Raw genomic sequence first — 17919 nt, 5'->3', positions numbered from 1 at the left:
TTAATGTGATAATGTGTTACCCGAATGAGTCTACTGCGCATTTTAAGAACGTTGCATTGATCTTGCTGTTCTTGAACAGGTCTGTGAGCTGTGGGCAACAACAAAAATTGTGTCAGGATTAGAAGTGAAAAGGAAACACTGAGGTAATGTTCCACTAGAAAACTAATTTGTTAAACTTTCTCACCTCAGCTGCAATCATGCTCGCCTTTTCTGGAGAGTTTGATGCAATTTCTTGAGATGTCAGATTGTTTACAGTGAACGTCACATTGTAGCTGATGGCATTTGCTTCCTCAAGTGGAACTGTGGAAGCAGAGGACACAATTTATGACCTGGAAAGTAGCATGACTGTACCGTATTTCAAGAACAGTTTTCCATTGCTGGAATGCAGTACAGCTTAAACAACAGATCGAGAAATACAAATGTAATCTGAGGCAAATATTTGCTCCATTTGTTCAGTGGAATTCTGCAGCAAGATGTTGGCAGGAGGGTTTGTCAATCGTTCCTGCCATAAGTAATGAGAAGTAGATATCAAAACTGCAGTTGGTTATTTAGCAAACGGAAACATGTTTTTCTGTCAGCAAGCAAAGTTTTCAATTCATTCATATCTCACACAATCTTCATTCTTTCTATAACACTATTTACACTGAAGGCAAATCATCATCTTATGTATCAAATGATAATTTTGAAGAATAAGGGAGATGCAACTGTCAGTAGCAGAGGGAATAGGCAAACATATCCCATAAAATACAACAGAATCCCATACTCACCGATGACAGTGGGTATCTCCCTGTAATCTGGAAACGAAGAAAGATTGAGTTGTCAGAAAACCATATTGCACCTGACCCTACTGCATTAGTAACAAGAATATCATGTCACCTATTTAATTTAATATAAAATTCCAGTGGCCAAGCACTTAGTTATTGAGCCGGGACTGTTTTATTTCCCCAGTTCACCAGTATACATGCAGCTTCATTTCCACATTTCTGAAGGAATTTGTTTTTCATCTGCACCTGAAGCACTTGTCAGGAAGTAAGAAATTTTTCTGGGGTGTCAGATTACTGAAGCAGTGTGTTGGTGTGAAGGCTGGCTGTAGAAAGCAAGATTGAAAATTAGCTTCACGTTGGTTTTGACAAAGGGCACAATGTTCTGTTTGCAGTCCTTCCTGATCTGTTCATGTTGAAGCCCGGAACAGTTTAATGTTTATTAAGGTTTAATTTACTTTTTTTAATGTGAATAATTTGGAGTCAGGCATGTGTATATTGGACTTTGAATGAGTGGAAGTTTGTAAGCAGATTGCCACATGATGATGTCAATGGGCAACTCCATGTTCAGTGCAGAGCTGGTGAGATCGTAAATTTTGGGAGTGTATCTATGCCTTCCATTAGGTGGCTAGTTTCATGGATAGTGTCAATCGAAATGACTGGTGAATCTCTCATATAGGAAGTGATCATCAAGGTTCAAAGTCTTTATCATGGATATGAACAACAAATTATCCGATACAACTCCTGGATTTGACACATAATTTTTATTTCTCCCTATTAATGTGTCTCAAAATTTACAAGAAAGAAGACATGTCCACACCACCCCAGTATCCTGAACCGTCCGCAGTTGAGCTGGTGAAGGGCTTATGTGGATTTGTAGTCTTGCACCAAATCTTGCAGCTGTGACCTCTACAAGACATCACGCACTATAGACTGCATGAAGTAGAGGACAAGGGGAAACATTAGGGAATGGGTAGATAAGTACCATTTACATAGAGGCTGTGGTTCTCCAAATCGTATGGCCCAAGTGTGGAAATGTCTTTGGTCTCCTCTTCAAATACTTGATAAAGAAGTTCTCTGTCGATGCCTTCCATGGCAGACTCATTTTTGAATGAACAATTAGCTGTCACTCTGGTGCTGTCAACTGTTACTCCACTGCAGAAAAGCAAAAGACGTTTAGGATAAAAAATAAACATTGTCGTGTGAGGTATGTTGCAGGATTAGCAAGATGAGACTGAAAATTGCTGTTGATAATTTCAAAAGCTGAAGGAATGGTCAGCACCAACGCCAGTTAGAATTTATATTGACTCTGCAATGTTATTGTGGGAAATACCATTTTGAGATTTTAGGATGTTCCATGTGTTGCATATGTTGCATATTGCAGTGCCGTTACAATAGGACATCGGTGAAATGTATTTTTAACCATTTAGTATTAATGTGACTATATGTTACCTGAATGACTCTATGACACATGTTAAGAATGTTGCATTGATCTTGCTGTTCTTGAACAGGTCTTTGAGCTGTGGGCAAAAACAAAAAATCATCAGAATAAGGTCTAAAATCTAAATGCTGAGGTAACATATCACCAGAAAACTAACTCATACACTCTCTCACCTCAGCTGCAATCATGCTCGCCTTTTCTGATGGATTTGATTGAATGTCTTCAAACTTCAGATTGTTTACAGTGAACGTCACGTTGTAATGATTAGGTTTTCTTTCCTTGACTGGAACTGTAGAAATATAGGACACAATTTATGACCTGGAAAGTAGACGACTCTACCGTATTTCAAGAACAGTTTCCCATTGCTGGAATGCTGTACAGCTTAAACAACAGATCGAGAAATACAAATGTAATCTGAGGCAAATGTTTGCTCCATTTGTTCAGTGGAATTCTGCACCAAGATGTCACCAGGAGGGTTTGTCAATTGTTCCTTCCACAATGAACAGAAGTAGATATCAAAACTGCTTTTGGTTTGTTAACAAACAGAAGCATGTTTCCGTATCAGCACGCAAGGTTTTCAGGTCATTCATTTTTCTGACACTCTGGAATCTTGATGACTTCTATGATGCTAATTACTTAAAAAACAAGTCATCAATTCACAAGTATCGAATAATGAACGTGAAGAAGAAGGTAAATGCAACTGTCACAAGTGTGCAGAGTAGCAAAGGTATCCCATAAAATACAACAGGAACCCATACTCACCAATGATAGTGGGTATCTCCCTGTAACCTGGACACAAAGAAAGATTAATCATCAGAAAATGCAATTACAATTCAACGTACTACATTAATAACTAGGAAATCAGGTCACCTATTGTATATAGAATGGCAGTCGTCAAGCCTTCAGCTATTCAACATTGAGGACTGTGGTAGTTCATGAGTTCAACAACACACAGTTTTATTTTTTCATTTTATTAAAGGAATTTGTTTTTCATCTCTGTCTTAAAAACTTGTCAGGGGAAGTAAAGAAAACTTGTCTGGGGTGTCATACTAGTGGAGCAAAGTGTTGGTGTGAAGGCTGGCTTTAAAAAGCATGGCTCTGAGTAAATTTCAGATTTGATTACAAAAGACACAATATTCCATAAGTGATCCTTCCTGACCTGTTAATTTTGAAACCTGGAACAGTTTAAAGGTGTTTAAGTTTTATAGAAATGTTCAGTGTGGGGCTTTTGGAATCGACGATGTGTATATTGGACAGTGAATGAACCTGTGAGTGTGTGTGGAAATATGTCACATGATGGTGTCAATAGACAAATCCTGCTCAGTGCAGAGCTGGTGTGATGGTAAATATTGGGAGTGTGTCTGTGTCTTCCTTTATGTGGCTTGTTTCATGGATAGTGTCAGTCAGAGTTATTGATGAATCTCTCAAGAACGAGATTATAATCTAGGTTAAAAGTCTTTCATAATGCTTATGAACTTGGAATTATTCAATAAAACTACAGATGTTGTTATATATTTTCTTTGGTTCTTCTTATTCATTTATGTTAAAATTTATAAGATTGACAGCTGATTGTCTTGACTACACATTAATTACCTCCACTGTTTGTTTTCCATGAACTATGTTGTAAGTACGGGAAAATGTCTGTTCCTTCCAGGCCTCACTGGGAGCCTGAACTGTCAGGGGTTGAGCTGGTGAAGGACTTGTGTGCATTTGTTGCCTTGCACCTGAAGTGGTGCTGTTATCTATGCAATTCATCACGTGCTATAGACTGGGTGAAATAGAAGACTAGGAGAAACATGAAGGAATGGGTGGATAAGTACCATTTACATAGAGGCTGTATTTCTCCAGTTCGTACGGCCCAAGTGTGGAAATGCCTTTGGTCTCCTCTTCAAATACTTGATAAACAAGTTCTCTGTCGATTCCTGCCACGGCAGACTCATTTTTGAATAAACAATTAGTTGTCACTCTGGTGCTGTCAACCGTTACCCCACTGCAGAGAAACAAAAGAAGTTTAGATTAGATGTTAAAATTTTTATTGCCAAATTGATTGCAGGATTAGCAAGACCACAATGAAAATGTTGTTGTTGATAATTTCAAGAGCTGAAGGAATGGTCAGTACAAACCTCAGTTAGAATTTATATTGACTCTGCAATGTTATTGGGGAAAATACCATTTTGAGATTTTAGGATATTGCATTTGTTGCATATCACAACACCTTTACAATAGGAGTTTCGTCGAATACAAGTTAACTACTTAATATTAACGTGATTATGTGTTACCTGAATAACTCTACTGCACATTTTAAGAATGTTGCATTGATATTGCTGTTCTTGAACAGGTCTGTGAGCTGTGGGCAATAACAAAAATTATGTCAGAATAATTTGTAAAAACTGAATACTGAGGTAACATATCACCGGAAAACTAACTCATACACTCTCTCACCTCAGCTGCAATCAGGCTCGCCTTTCCTGATGGGTATGATTGAACGTCTTCAAATCTCAGATCGTTTACAACAAAGGTCAAGTTGTAATGAATGGGATGCTGTTCCTCGACTGGAACTACGAAAGTAGAGGACACAATTTGTTACCTGAAAGGTAGCAGGATTATACTGTATTTCAAGAATCATGTACCGTATCCCATTGCTGGAATGCTGTACAGCTTGAAGAACAGATTGAGAAATACAAATGTAATCTGAGGTAAACGTTTGCTGCATTTCTTCAGTGGAATTCTGCACCAAGATGTCGCCAGGATAATTTGTCAATTATTCCTGCCATAAGTGATGAGAAGTAGATATCGAAACTGCTTTGGTTTTGTTACCAAACAGAAACGTGTTTTTCTATCAGCTAGCAAAGTTTGCAATTCATTCATTTTTCAGACTACCTTGCACCTTAATGCCTTCTGTTAACCGATTTACTCAAAAGAAAAGTTATCATTTCGCATGTATCAAATGATAAACTTGCAACAGTCCTGAACATAGAGAATAGCCAAAATTATCCCATAAAATGCAATAGAAACCCATGCTCACCAATGAAAGTGGGAATCTTCCTATAATCTGCAAACAAAGAAAGATTGAGTTGTCAGAAAACACATTTGCAATTCAACATACTGCAGTAATAACTTGGAAATCATGTCACTTATTTAATTTCTAATAGAATGGCTGTCATCAAGCCTTTAGTTATTCAACATCGGGGTCTGTGGTATTTCATCAGTTCAACAACACTCAGTTTCATTTTAACAATTAAAGAAATTTTTTTTGACCTGCAGTTTAAACATTTTTCAGGAATTTAAAATATCTTTTCTAGGATGTTAAACTAGTGAAGCAGAGTGTTGGTGTGAAGGCTGGCTATCGAAAGCAAGACTGTAAATTAATTTCAGATTTGTTTTGAAAAGAGAAAATATTCACAAGTCATCCTTCCTGAGCTGTTAATTTTGAAGCCTGTAACAGTTTAAAAGTGATTAAGCTTCACAGAAATGTTCACTGTGAGTCTTTTGGAATCGGTGATGTGTACAGTATATTGGACGGTGAATGAACCTGTGACTGTGTGTGGAAATATGTCAGTGGATTACCACGTGATGGTGACAATGGACAACTCCATGCTCAATGCAGAGATGATGAGATGGTAAACATTGGAAGTGTGTCTGTGTCTTCCTTGATGTGGCTTGTTTCATGGGAAGTGTCAATCAAAGTTATTGGTGACTCAAGAGCGAGGTAATGATGTAGGTTAAAAGTCTTTCATGATGCTTATGAACTTGGAATTATTCAATATATCTCCAGAAGTTTTTATGTATTTTTGTTTTTAGTTCTTCTTATCCATTTATCTCAAAATTTATAAGATTGTCTTGACTACACATTAATTACCTCCACTGTTTGTTTTCCATGAACAATGTTGTAAGTGAGGATAATTGCCTGTTCCTTCCAGGCTTCAAGAGGAGCCTGAACAGTCAGCAGTTGAGCTGGTGAAGGATTTGTGTGGATTTGTTGCCTTGCACCTGATTGTGGTGCTGTGACCTCTACAAGTCATCACATATATAGACTGGGTGAAGTAGAAGATAAAGGGAAATGAAGAAACGGGTGGATAAATACCATTTACATAGAGGCTGTATTTCTCCAATTCGTATGGCCCAAGTGTGGAAATGTCTTTGGTCTCCTCTTCAAATACTTGATAAACAAGTTCTCTGTCAATGCCTTCCATGGCAGACTCATTTTTGAATGAACAATTAGCTGTCACTCTGGGTCTGACATCCATTACCTCTCTGCAGAAAAGCAAAAGAAGTTTAGAATAAATATTAAACATTCTCGTGCATTTCAGGGTCAGCAAGACCACAATGAAGATGTTATTGTTGGTAATTTGAAGAGCTGAATGAATGGTCAACACAAACCTCAGTTAGAATCTATATTGACTCTGCAATGTTATTGGGGGAAATACCATTTTGAGATTTTTGGGTATTGCATGTGTTGCATATCACAGTGTTGTTACAATTGGACTTGCACAGAATGCAATTTTAATTATTTAATATTAGTATGATCATGTGTTACCTGAAAGACTGTACTGCACATTTTAAGAACGTTGCATTGATCTTGCTGTTCTTGAACAGGTCTGTGAGCTGTGGGCAATAACAAAAATTGTGTCAGAATGAGAAGTGAAACGGAAACGATGAGGTAACATATCACTGGAAAACTAATGTAGACCTTTCTCACCTCAGCTGCAATCATGCCTGCCTTTTCTGGGGAGATTGAAGCAACATCTTCAGATGTAAGATTGTTTACAATGAACGTCACGTTGTAGGTGATGGCATTTGCTTCATCAAGTGGAACTGTGGAAATAGTGGACACAATTTATCACCTGGAAAGTAGCACGATTGTACTGTATTTCAAGAACAGTTTCCCATTGCTGGAATGCTATACAGCTGAAACAACAGATCGAATGATACAAATGTAATCTGAAGCAAATATTTGCTCCATTTGTTCAGTGGAATTCAGCACCAAGATGTTGGCAGGAGGGTTTGTCAAATGTTCCTGCCATAAGGAATGAGAAGTAGATATCAAAACTACTATTGGGTTGTTAACATCCAGAAACATGTTTTTCTATCAACAAGCAACATTTTCAATTCATTCATTTCTCACACATTCTTTCTGTAATGCTGTATACACTAAAGGCAAATCATCATTTCATGCATCAAATGATAATTTTGAACAATAAGGGAGATGCAACTGTCAGTAGCAGAGGGAATAGGCAAACATATCCCATAAAATACAACACAATCCCATACTCACCGATGACAGTGGGTATCTCCCCGTAATCTGGAAACAAAGAAAGATTGAGTTGTCAGAAAACCATATTGCACCTGACCCTACTGCATAAATTAGCAGAAATTAATGTCACCTATTTAATATAATATAAAATTCCAGTGGCCAAGCACTTAGTTATTGAAGCGGGACTGTTTTATTTCCCCAGTTCACCAGTATACATGCAGCTTCATTTCTACATTTCTGAAGGAATTTGTTTTTCATCTGCACCTGAAGCACTTGTCAGGAAGTAAGACATTTTTCTGGGGTGTCAGATTACTGAAGCAGTGTGTTGGTGTGAAGGCTGGCTGTAGAAAGCAAGATTGAAAATTAGCTTCATGTTGCTTTTGAAAAAGGGCACAATGTTCTGTTTGTAGTCCTTCCTGATCTGTTCATGATGAAGCCTGTAACAGTTTAACGTTTATTAAGATTTAATGAACATTTTAATGTGAATAATTTGGAGCTGGGCATGTGTATATTGGAGTTCAAATGAGTGTAAATATGTCAAAGAGATTGCAACATGATGATGTCAATGGGCACCTCCATGTTCAAAGCAGATCTGGTGAGAGGGTAAATATTAGGAGTGTGTCTGTACCTTCCCTTGGGTGGCTAGTTTCATGGATAGTGTTGATCTAAATGACTGGCATATCTCTCATATCGGAAATGATCATCAAGGTTCAAAGTCTTTCTTAATAGCTATCAACATGAATTTATTCAATATATATCTCCTGTATATGAAACAATTTTTCTTTCTTCCTATTAATTTGTCTCAAAATTTACAAGAATGAAGACATATTGCCTTGGATACACATTCAGTACTTCTGCAGTTTGCTTCCCATGGACTGTTCTGCCTGTAGGGAAAATGCCTGTTCTTTCCACACCTCCCCAGTAGCCTGAACCATCAGCAGTTGAACTGGTGAAGGACTTGTGTGGATTTGTTGCCTTGCCCCTGATTCTGGTGCTGTGAGCTCTGCAAGTCTTCACGTACTATAGACTGGGTGAAGCTGAAAACAAAGGGAAACATGAAGAAACGGGTGGATAAGTACCATTTACATAGAGGCTGTGGTTCTCCAGTTCGTATGGCCCAAGTGTGGAAATGTCTTTGGTCTCCTCTTCAAGTACTTGATAAACAAGTTCTCTGTCGATTCCTGCCATGGCAGACTCATTTTTGAATGAACAATTAGCCGTCACTCTGGTGCTGTCAACTGTAACCCCACTGCAGAGAAGCAAAAGAAGTTTAGGATAAATGTTAAACATTTCAATGCTAAATTGATTGCAGGGTTAGCAAAACCACATTAAAAATGTTGTTGTTGGTAATATCAAAAGCTGAAGGAATGTTCAGCACAAACGTCAGTTGGAATTTATATTGACTCTGCAATGTTATTGCTGTAAAACACCATTTTGAGATTTTCGGATATTGCATGTGTTGCATAACATAACACTACTACAATTGGACTTTTGTGGAATGTAATTTTAATTATTTCATATTAATGTGATAATGTGTTACCCGAATGAGTCTACTGCGCATTTTAAGAACGTTGCATTGATCTTGCTGTTCTTGAACAGGTCTGTGAGCTGTGGGCAACAACAAAAATTGTGTCAGGATTAGAAGTGAAAAGGAAACACTGAGGTAATGTTCCACTAGAAAACTAATTTGTTAAACTTTCTCACCTCAGCTGCAATCATGCTCGCCTTTTCTGGAGAGTTTGATGCAATTTCTTGAGATGTCAGATTGTTTACAGTGAACGTCACATTGTAGCTGATGGCATTTGCTTCCTCAAGTGGAACTGTGGAAGCAGAGGACACAATTTATGACCTGGAAAGTAGCATGACTGTACCGTATTTCAAGAACAGTTTTCCATTGCTGGAATGCAGTACAGCTTAAACAACAGATCGAGAAATACAAATGTAATCTGAGGCAAATATTTGCTCCATTTGTTCAGTGGAATTCTGCAGCAAGATGTTGGCAGGAGGGTTTGTCAATCGTTCCTGCCATAAGTAATGAGAAGTAGATATCAAAACTGCAGTTGGTTATTTAGCAAACGGAAACATGTTTTTCTGTCAGCAAGCAAAGTTTTCAATTCATTCATATCTCACACAATCTTCATTCTTTCTATAACACTATTTACACTGAAGGCAAATCATCATCTTATGTATCAAATGATAATTTTGAAGAATAAGGGAGATGCAACTGTCAGTAGCAGAGGGAATAGGCAAACATATCCCATAAAATACAACAGAATCCCATACTCACCGATGACAGTGGGTATCTCCCTGTAATCTGGAAACGAAGAAAGATTGAGTTGTCAGAAAACCATATTGCACCTGACCCTACTGCATTAGTAACAAGAATATCATGTCACCTATTTAATTTAATATAAAATTCCAGTGGCCAAGCACTTAGTTATTGAGCCGGGACTGTTTTATTTCCCCAGTTCACCAGTATACATGCAGCTTCATTTCCACATTTCTGAAGGAATTTGTTTTTCATCTGCACCTGAAGCACTTGTCAGGAAGTAAGAAATTTTTCTGGGGTGTCAGATTACTGAAGCAGTGTGTTGGTGTGAAGGCTGGCTGTAGAAAGCAAGATTGAAAATTAGCTTCACGTTGGTTTTGACAAAGGGCACAATGTTCTGTTTGCAGTCCTTCCTGATCTGTTCATGTTGAAGCCCGGAACAGTTTAATGTTTATTAAGGTTTAATTTACTTTTTTTAATGTGAATAATTTGGAGTCAGGCATGTGTATATTGGACTTTGAATGAGTGGAAGTTTGTAAGCAGATTGCCACATGATGATGTCAATGGGCAACTCCATGTTCAGTGCAGAGCTGGTGAGATCGTAAATTTTGGGAGTGTATCTATGCCTTCCATTAGGTGGCTAGTTTCATGGATAGTGTCAATCGAAATGACTGGTGAATCTCTCATATAGGAAGTGATCATCAAGGTTCAAAGTCTTTATCATGGATATGAACAACAAATTATCCGATACAACTCCTGGATTTGACACATAATTTTTATTTCTCCCTATTAATGTGTCTCAAAATTTACAAGAAAGAAGACATGTCCACACCACCCCAGTATCCTGAACCGTCCGCAGTTGAGCTGGTGAAGGGCTTATGTGGATTTGTAGTCTTGCACCAAATCTTGCAGCTGTGACCTCTACAAGACATCACGCACTATAGACTGCATGAAGTAGAGGACAAGGGGAAACATTAGGGAATGGGTAGATAAGTACCATTTACATAGAGGCTGTGGTTCTCCAAATCGTATGGCCCAAGTGTGGAAATGTCTTTGGTCTCCTCTTCAAATACTTGATAAAGAAGTTCTCTGTCGATGCCTTCCATGGCAGACTCATTTTTGAATGAACAATTAGCTGTCACTCTGGTGCTGTCAACTGTTACTCCACTGCAGAAAAGCAAAAGACGTTTAGGATAAAAAATAAACATTGTCGTGTGAGGTATGTTGCAGGATTAGCAAGATGAGACTGAAAATTGCTGTTGATAATTTCAAAAGCTGAAGGAATGGTCAGCACCAACGCCAGTTAGAATTTATATTGACTCTGCAATGTTATTGTGGGAAATACCATTTTGAGATTTTAGGATGTTCCATGTGTTGCATATGTTGCATATTGCAGTGCCGTTACAATAGGACATCGGTGAAATGTATTTTTAACCATTTAGTATTAATGTGACTATATGTTACCTGAATGACTCTATGACACATGTTAAGAATGTTGCATTGATCTTGCTGTTCTTGAACAGGTCTTTGAGCTGTGGGCAAAAACAAAAAATCATCAGAATAAGGTCTAAAATCTAAATGCTGAGGTAACATATCACCAGAAAACTAACTCATACACTCTCTCACCTCAGCTGCAATCATGCTCGCCTTTTCTGATGGATTTGATTGAATGTCTTCAAACTTCAGATTGTTTACAGTGAACGTCACGTTGTAATGATTAGGTTTTCTTTCCTTGACTGGAACTGTAGAAATATAGGACACAATTTATGACCTGGAAAGTAGACGACTCTACCGTATTTCAAGAACAGTTTCCCATTGCTGGAATGCTGTACAGCTTAAACAACAGATCGAGAAATACAAATGTAATCTGAGGCAAATGTTTGCTCCATTTGTTCAGTGGAATTCTGCACCAAGATGTCACCAGGAGGGTTTGTCAATTGTTCCTTCCACAATGAACAGAAGTAGATATCAAAACTGCTTTTGGTTTGTTAACAAACAGAAGCATGTTTCCGTATCAGCACGCAAGGTTTTCAGGTCATTCATTTTTCTGACACTCTGGAATCTTGATGACTTCTATGATGCTAATTACTTAAAAAACAAGTCATCAATTCACAAGTATCGAATAATGAACGTGAAGAAGAAGGTAAATGCAACTGTCACAAGTGTGCAGAGTAGCAAAGGTATCCCATAAAATACAACAGGAACCCATACTCACCAATGATAGTGGGTATCTCCCTGTAACCTGGACACAAAGAAAGATTAATCATCAGAAAATGCAATTACAATTCAACGTACTACATTAATAACTAGGAAATCAGGTCACCTATTGTATATAGAATGGCAGTCGTCAAGCCTTCAGCTATTCAACATTGAGGACTGTGGTAGTTCATGAGTTCAACAACACACAGTTTTATTTTTTCATTTTATTAAAGGAATTTGTTTTTCATCTCTGTCTTAAAAACTTGTCAGGGGAAGTAAAGAAAACTTGTCTGGGGTGTCATACTAGTGGAGCAAAGTGTTGGTGTGAAGGCTGGCTTTAAAAAGCATGGCTCTGAGTAAATTTCAGATTTGATTACAAAAGACACAATATTCCATAAGTGATCCTTCCTGACCTGTTAATTTTGAAACCTGGAACAGTTTAAAGGTGTTTAAGTTTTATAGAAATGTTCAGTGTGGGGCTTTTGGAATCGACGATGTGTATATTGGACAGTGAATGAACCTGTGAGTGTGTGTGGAAATATGTCACATGATGGTGTCAATAGACAAATCCTGCTCAGTGCAGAGCTGGTGTGATGGTAAATATTGGGAGTGTGTCTGTGTCTTCCTTTATGTGGCTTGTTTCATGGATAGTGTCAGTCAGAGTTATTGATGAATCTCTCAAGAACGAGATTATAATCTAGGTTAAAAGTCTTTCATAATGCTTATGAACTTGGAATTATTCAATAAAACTACAGATGTTGTTATATATTTTCTTTGGTTCTTCTTATTCATTTATGTTAAAATTTATAAGATTGACAGCTGATTGTCTTGACTACACATTAATTACCTCCACTGTTTGTTTTCCATGAACTATGTTGTAAGTACGGGAAAATGTCTGTTCCTTCCAGGCCTCACTGGGAGCCTGAACTGTCAGGGGTTGAGCTGGTGAAGGACTTGTGTGCATTTGTTGCCTTGCACCTGAAGTGGTGCTGTTATCTATGCAATTCATCACGTGCTATAGACTGGGTGAAATAGAAGACTAGGAGAAACATGAAGGAATGGGTGGATAAGTACCATTTACATAGAGGCTGTATTTCTCCAGTTCGTACGGCCCAAGTGTGGAAATGCCTTTGGTCTCCTCTTCAAATACTTGATAAACAAGTTCTCTGTCGATTCCTGCCACGGCAGACTCATTTTTGAATAAACAATTAGTTGTCACTCTGGTGCTGTCAACCGTTACCCCACTGCAGAGAAACAAAAGAAGTTTAGATTAGATGTTAAAATTTTTATTGCCAAATTGATTGCAGGATTAGCAAGACCACAATGAAAATGTTGTTGTTGATAATTTCAAGAGCTGAAGGAATGGTCAGTACAAACCTCAGTTAGAATTTATATTGACTCTGCAATGTTATTGGGGAAAATACCATTTTGAGATTTTAGGATATTGCATTTGTTGCATATCACAACACCTTTACAATAGGAGTTTCGTCGAATGCAAGTTAACTACTTAATATTAACGTGATTATGTGTTACCTGAATAACTCTACTGCACATTTTAAGAATGTTGCATTGATATTGCTGTTCTTGAACAGGTCTGTGAGCTGTGGGCAATAACAAAAATTATGTCAGAATAATTTGTAAAAACTGAATACTGAGGTAACATATCACCGGAAAACTAACTCATACACTCTCTCACCTCAGCTGCAATCAGGCTCGCCTTTCCTGATGGGTATGATTGAACGTCTTCAAATCTCAGATCGTTTACAACAAAGGTCAAGTTGTAATGAATGGGATGCTGTTCCTCGACTGGAACTACGAAAGTAGAGGACACAATTTGTTACCTGAAAGGTAGCAGGATTATACTGTATTTCAAGAATCATGTACCGTATCCCATTGCTGGAATGCTGTACAGCTTGAAGAACAGATTGAGAAATACAAATGTAATCTGAGGTAAACGTTTGCTGCATTTCTTCAGTGGAATTCTGCACCAAGATGTCGCCAGGATAATTTGTCAATTATTCCTGCCATAAGTGATGAGAAGTAGATATCGAAACTGCTTTGGTTTTGTTACCAAACAGAAACGTGTTTTTCTATCAGCTAGCAAAGTTTGCAATTCATTCATTTTTCAGACTACCTTGCACCTTAATGCCTTCTGTTAACCGATTTACTCAAAAGAAAAGTTATCATTTCGCATGTATCAAATGATAAACTTGCAACAGTCCTGAACATAGAGAATAGCCAAAATTATCCCATAAAATGCAATAGAAACCCATGCTCACCAATGAAAGTGGGAATCTTCCTATAATCTGCAAACAAAGAAAGATTGAGTTGTCAGAAAACACATTTGCAATTCAACATACTGCAGTAATAACTTGGAAATCATGTCACTTATTTAATTTCTAATAGAATGGCTGTCATCAAGCCTTTAGTTATTCAACATCGGGGTCTGTGGTATTTCATCAGTTCAACAACACTCAGTTTCATTTTAACAATTAAAGAAATTTTTTTTGACCTGCAGTTTAAACATTTTTCAGGAATTTAAAATATCTTTTCTAGGATGTTAAACTAGTGAAGCAGAGTGTTGGTGTGAAGGCTGGCTATCGAAAGCAAGACTGTAAATTAATTTCAGATTTGTTTTGAAAAGAGAAAATATTCACAAGTCATCCTTCCTGAGCTGTTAATTTTGAAGCCTGTAACAGTTTAAAAGTGATTAAGCTTCACAGAAATGTTCACTGTGAGTCTTTTGGAATCGGTGATGTGTACAGTATATTGGACGGTGAATGAACCTGTGACTGTGTGTGGAAATATGTCAGTGGATTACCACGTGATGGTGACAATGGACAACTCCATGCTCAATGCAGAGATGATGAGATGGTAAACATTGGAAGTGTGTCTGTGTCTTCCTTGATGTGGCTTGTTTCATGGGAAGTGTCAATCAAAGTTATTGGTGACTCAAGAGCGAGGTAATGATGTAGGTTAAAAGTCTTTCATGATGCTTATGAACTTGGAATTATTCAATATATCTCCAGAAGTTTTTATGTATTTTTGTTTTTAGTTCTTCTTATCCATTTATCTCAAAATTTATAAGATTGTCTTGACTACACATTAATTACCTCCACTGTTTGTTTTCCATGAACAATGTTGTAAGTGAGGATAATTGCCTGTTCCTTCCAGGCTTCAAGAGGAGCCTGAACAGTCAGCAGTTGAGCTGGTGAAGGATTTGTGTGGATTTGTTGCCTTGCACCTGATTGTGGTGCTGTGACCTCTACAAGTCATCACATATATAGACTGGGTGAAGTAGAAGATAAAGGGAAATGAAGAAACGGGTGGATAAATACCATTTACATAGAGGCTGTATTTCTCCAATTCGTATGGCCCAAGTGTGGAAATGTCTTTGGTCTCCTCTTCAAATACTTGATAAACAAGTTCTCTGTCAATGCCTTCCATGGCAGACTCATTTTTGAATGAACAATTAGCTGTCACTCTGGGTCTGACATCCATTACCTCTCTGCAGAAAAGCAAAAGAAGTTTAGAATAAATATTAAACATTCTCGTGCATTTCAGGGTCAGCAAGACCACAATGAAGATGTTATTGTTGGTAATTTGAAGAGCTGAATGAATGGTCAACACAAACCTCAGTTAGAATCTATATTGACTCTGCAATGTTATTGGGGGAAATACCATTTTGAGATTTTTGGGTATTGCATGTGTTGCATATCACAGTGTTGTTACAATTGGACTTGCACAGAATGCAATTTTAATTATTTAATATTAGTATGATCATGTGTTACCTGAAAGACTGTACTGCACATTTTAAGAACGTTGCATTGATCTTGCTGTTCTTGAACAGGTCTGTGAGCTGTGGGCAATAACAAAAATTGTGTCAGCATTGAAAGTGAAAGGGAAATGCCGAGGTAAAATGTTATGAGAAAACTAACTTAGTAAACTTTCTCACCTCAGCTGCAATCATGCTCGCCTTTTCTGAGGAGTTTGATGCAAATTCCTGAGATGGCAGATTGTTTGCAGTGAACGTCACATTGAAGCTGATGGTATTTGGTTCCTCAAGTGGAACTGTGGAAACAGAGGACACAATTTATGACCTGGAAAGTAGCACGACTGTACCATATTTCAAGAACAGCTTCCCATTGCTGGAATGCTGTACAGCTCAAACAACAGATCAAGAAATGGAAATGTAATCTGAGGCAAATGTTTGCTCCATTTGTTCAGTGGAATACTGCACCAAGATGTAGGCACGAGGGTTTGTCAGTTGTTCCTGTCATAAGTTATTAGACGTAGATATCGAAACCACTTTTGTTTATAAACAACTGGAAATATGTTTTTCTGTCAACAAGCAAAGTTTTCAATTCATTCATTTCTCACACATTCTTTCTGTAATGCTGTATACACTGAAGGCAAATCATCATCTTATGCATCAAATGATAATTTTGAAGAATAAGGGAGATGCAACTGTCAGTAGCAGAGGGAATAGGCAAACATATCCCATAAAATACAACACAATCCCATACTCACCGATGACAGTGGGTATTTCCCTGTAATCTGGAAACGAAGAAAGATTGAGTTGTCAGAAAACCATATTGCAACTGACCCAACTGCATTAGTAACAAGAATATCATGTCACCTATTTAATTTAATATAAAATTCCAGTGGCCTAGCACTTAGGTATTGAACATGGGGATTGTTTTATTTCCCCAGTTCACCAGTATACATGCAGCTTCATTTCGACATTTCTGAAGGAAATTGTTTTTCATCTGCACCTGAAGCACTTGTCAGGAAGTAAGACATTTTTCTGGGGTGTCAGATTACTGAAGCAGTGTGTTGGTGTGAAGGCTGGCTGTAGAAAGCAAGATGGAAAATTAGCTGCAAGTTGGTTTTGAAAAAGGGCACAATGTTCTATTTGTAGTCCTTCCTGATCTGTTCATGTTGAAGCCCCTAACAGTTTGATGTTTATTAAGGTTTAATGAACTTTTTAATGTGAATAATTTGGAGTCGGGCGTGTGTATATTGGACTTTAAATGAGTGGAAATATGTCAAGCAGATTGCCACATGATGATGTCAATGGGCAACTCCATGTTCAGTGCAGAACTGGTGAGACGGTAAATATTGGGAGTGTGTCTGTGTCTTCCATTAGGTGGCTAGTTTCATGGATAGAGTTGATCTAAATGACTGGCATATCTCTCATATAGGAAGTGATCATCATGGTTCAAAGTCTTAATCATGGATATGAACATGAATTTATTCAATATATATCTCCCGTATATGAAACATAATTTTTCTTTCTTCCTATTAATTTGTCTCAAAAATTACAAGAATGAAGACATGTTGCCTTGGATGCACATTCAGTACTTCTGCAGTTTGCTTCCCCGTGGACTGTTCTGCCTGTAGGGAAAATGTCTGTTCTTTCCACACCTCCCCAGTAGCCAGAACCGTCAGCGGTTGAGCTGGTGAAGGACTTGTGTGGATTTGTTGCCTTGCACCTGATCGTGTAGCTGTGATCTCTACAAGTCTTCACCATCTAGACTGCGTGAGGTAGAAGACAAGGGGAAACATTAAGGAATGGGTGGATAAGTACCATTTATATAGAGGCTGTGGTTCTCTAAATCGTACGGCCCAAGTGTGGAAATGTCTTTGGTCTCCTCTTCAAGTACTTGATAAACAAGTTCTCTGTCGATGCCTTCCATGGCAGACTCATTTTTGAATAAACAATTAGCCGTCACTCTGGTGCTGTCAACTGTCACCCCACTGCAGAGAAGCAAAAGAAGTTTAAGATAAATGTTAAACATTTTAGTGCCAAGTTGATTGCAGGGTTAGCAAGATTGCAATGAAAATGTTGTATTTGGTAATTTCAAGAGCTGAAGGAATGATCAGCACAAACCTCAGTCAGAATTTATATTGACTCTGCAAAAATGCATTGACTCTGACTGGGGGAAATACCATTTTGAGAGTGTTGAATATTGTATGTGATGCATATCGTAGT

General features: G+C 37.8%; 1 protein-coding gene across 50 annotated transcripts in view; it reads right to left on the bottom strand.

The window, feature by feature from the left end:
- The window catches only part of LOC127582580 (mucin-16-like), a 92650-nt gene that overhangs the window by 50353 nt on the left and 24378 nt on the right, over window positions 1–17919 (bottom strand). For 32 of the 50 annotated variants that reach the window (XM_052037962.1, XM_052037963.1, XM_052037986.1 and 29 more), the window contains 32 exons: window positions 17515–17684; window positions 16455–16481; window positions 15880–15995; window positions 15716–15783; window positions 15263–15432; window positions 14204–14230; window positions 13621–13736; window positions 13458–13525; window positions 12999–13168; window positions 11941–11967; window positions 11352–11467; window positions 11190–11257; window positions 10723–10892; window positions 9744–9770; window positions 9161–9276; window positions 8997–9064; window positions 8536–8705; window positions 7478–7504; window positions 6902–7017; window positions 6740–6807; window positions 6287–6456; window positions 5228–5254; window positions 4645–4760; window positions 4482–4549; window positions 4023–4192; window positions 2965–2991; window positions 2376–2491; window positions 2214–2281; window positions 1747–1916; window positions 768–794; window positions 185–300; window positions 21–88 (listed from right to left, as the gene is read on the bottom strand). In XM_052037962.1, the coding sequence (XP_051893922.1) occupies window positions 21–88; window positions 185–300; window positions 768–794; window positions 1747–1916; window positions 2214–2281; window positions 2376–2491; window positions 2965–2991; window positions 4023–4192; window positions 4482–4549; window positions 4645–4760; window positions 5228–5254; window positions 6287–6456; window positions 6740–6807; window positions 6902–7017; window positions 7478–7504; window positions 8536–8705; window positions 8997–9064; window positions 9161–9276; window positions 9744–9770; window positions 10723–10892; window positions 11190–11257; window positions 11352–11467; window positions 11941–11967; window positions 12999–13168; window positions 13458–13525; window positions 13621–13736; window positions 14204–14230; window positions 15263–15432; window positions 15716–15783; window positions 15880–15995; window positions 16455–16481; window positions 17515–17684 (3048 nt within the window). The remainder of the gene's footprint in view (window positions 1–20; window positions 89–184; window positions 301–767; window positions 795–1746; window positions 1917–2213; window positions 2282–2375; window positions 2492–2964; window positions 2992–4022; window positions 4193–4481; window positions 4550–4644; window positions 4761–5227; window positions 5255–6286; window positions 6457–6739; window positions 6808–6901; window positions 7018–7477; window positions 7505–8535; window positions 8706–8996; window positions 9065–9160; window positions 9277–9743; window positions 9771–10722; window positions 10893–11189; window positions 11258–11351; window positions 11468–11940; window positions 11968–12998; window positions 13169–13457; window positions 13526–13620; window positions 13737–14203; window positions 14231–15262; window positions 15433–15715; window positions 15784–15879; window positions 15996–16454; window positions 16482–17514; window positions 17685–17919) is intronic. The other 18 variants (XM_052037961.1, XM_052037981.1, XM_052037971.1 and 15 more) reach the window with 17 other exon arrangements.

Source organism: Pristis pectinata, chromosome 24, assembly GCF_009764475.1.
Source record: "Pristis pectinata isolate sPriPec2 chromosome 24, sPriPec2.1.pri, whole genome shotgun sequence".
Lineage (NCBI taxonomy): Eukaryota > Metazoa > Chordata > Chondrichthyes > Rhinopristiformes > Pristidae > Pristis > Pristis pectinata.
The sequence above is the reverse complement of the archived record's forward strand: the minus strand, read 5'-3'. Positions and strand labels throughout refer to the sequence as shown.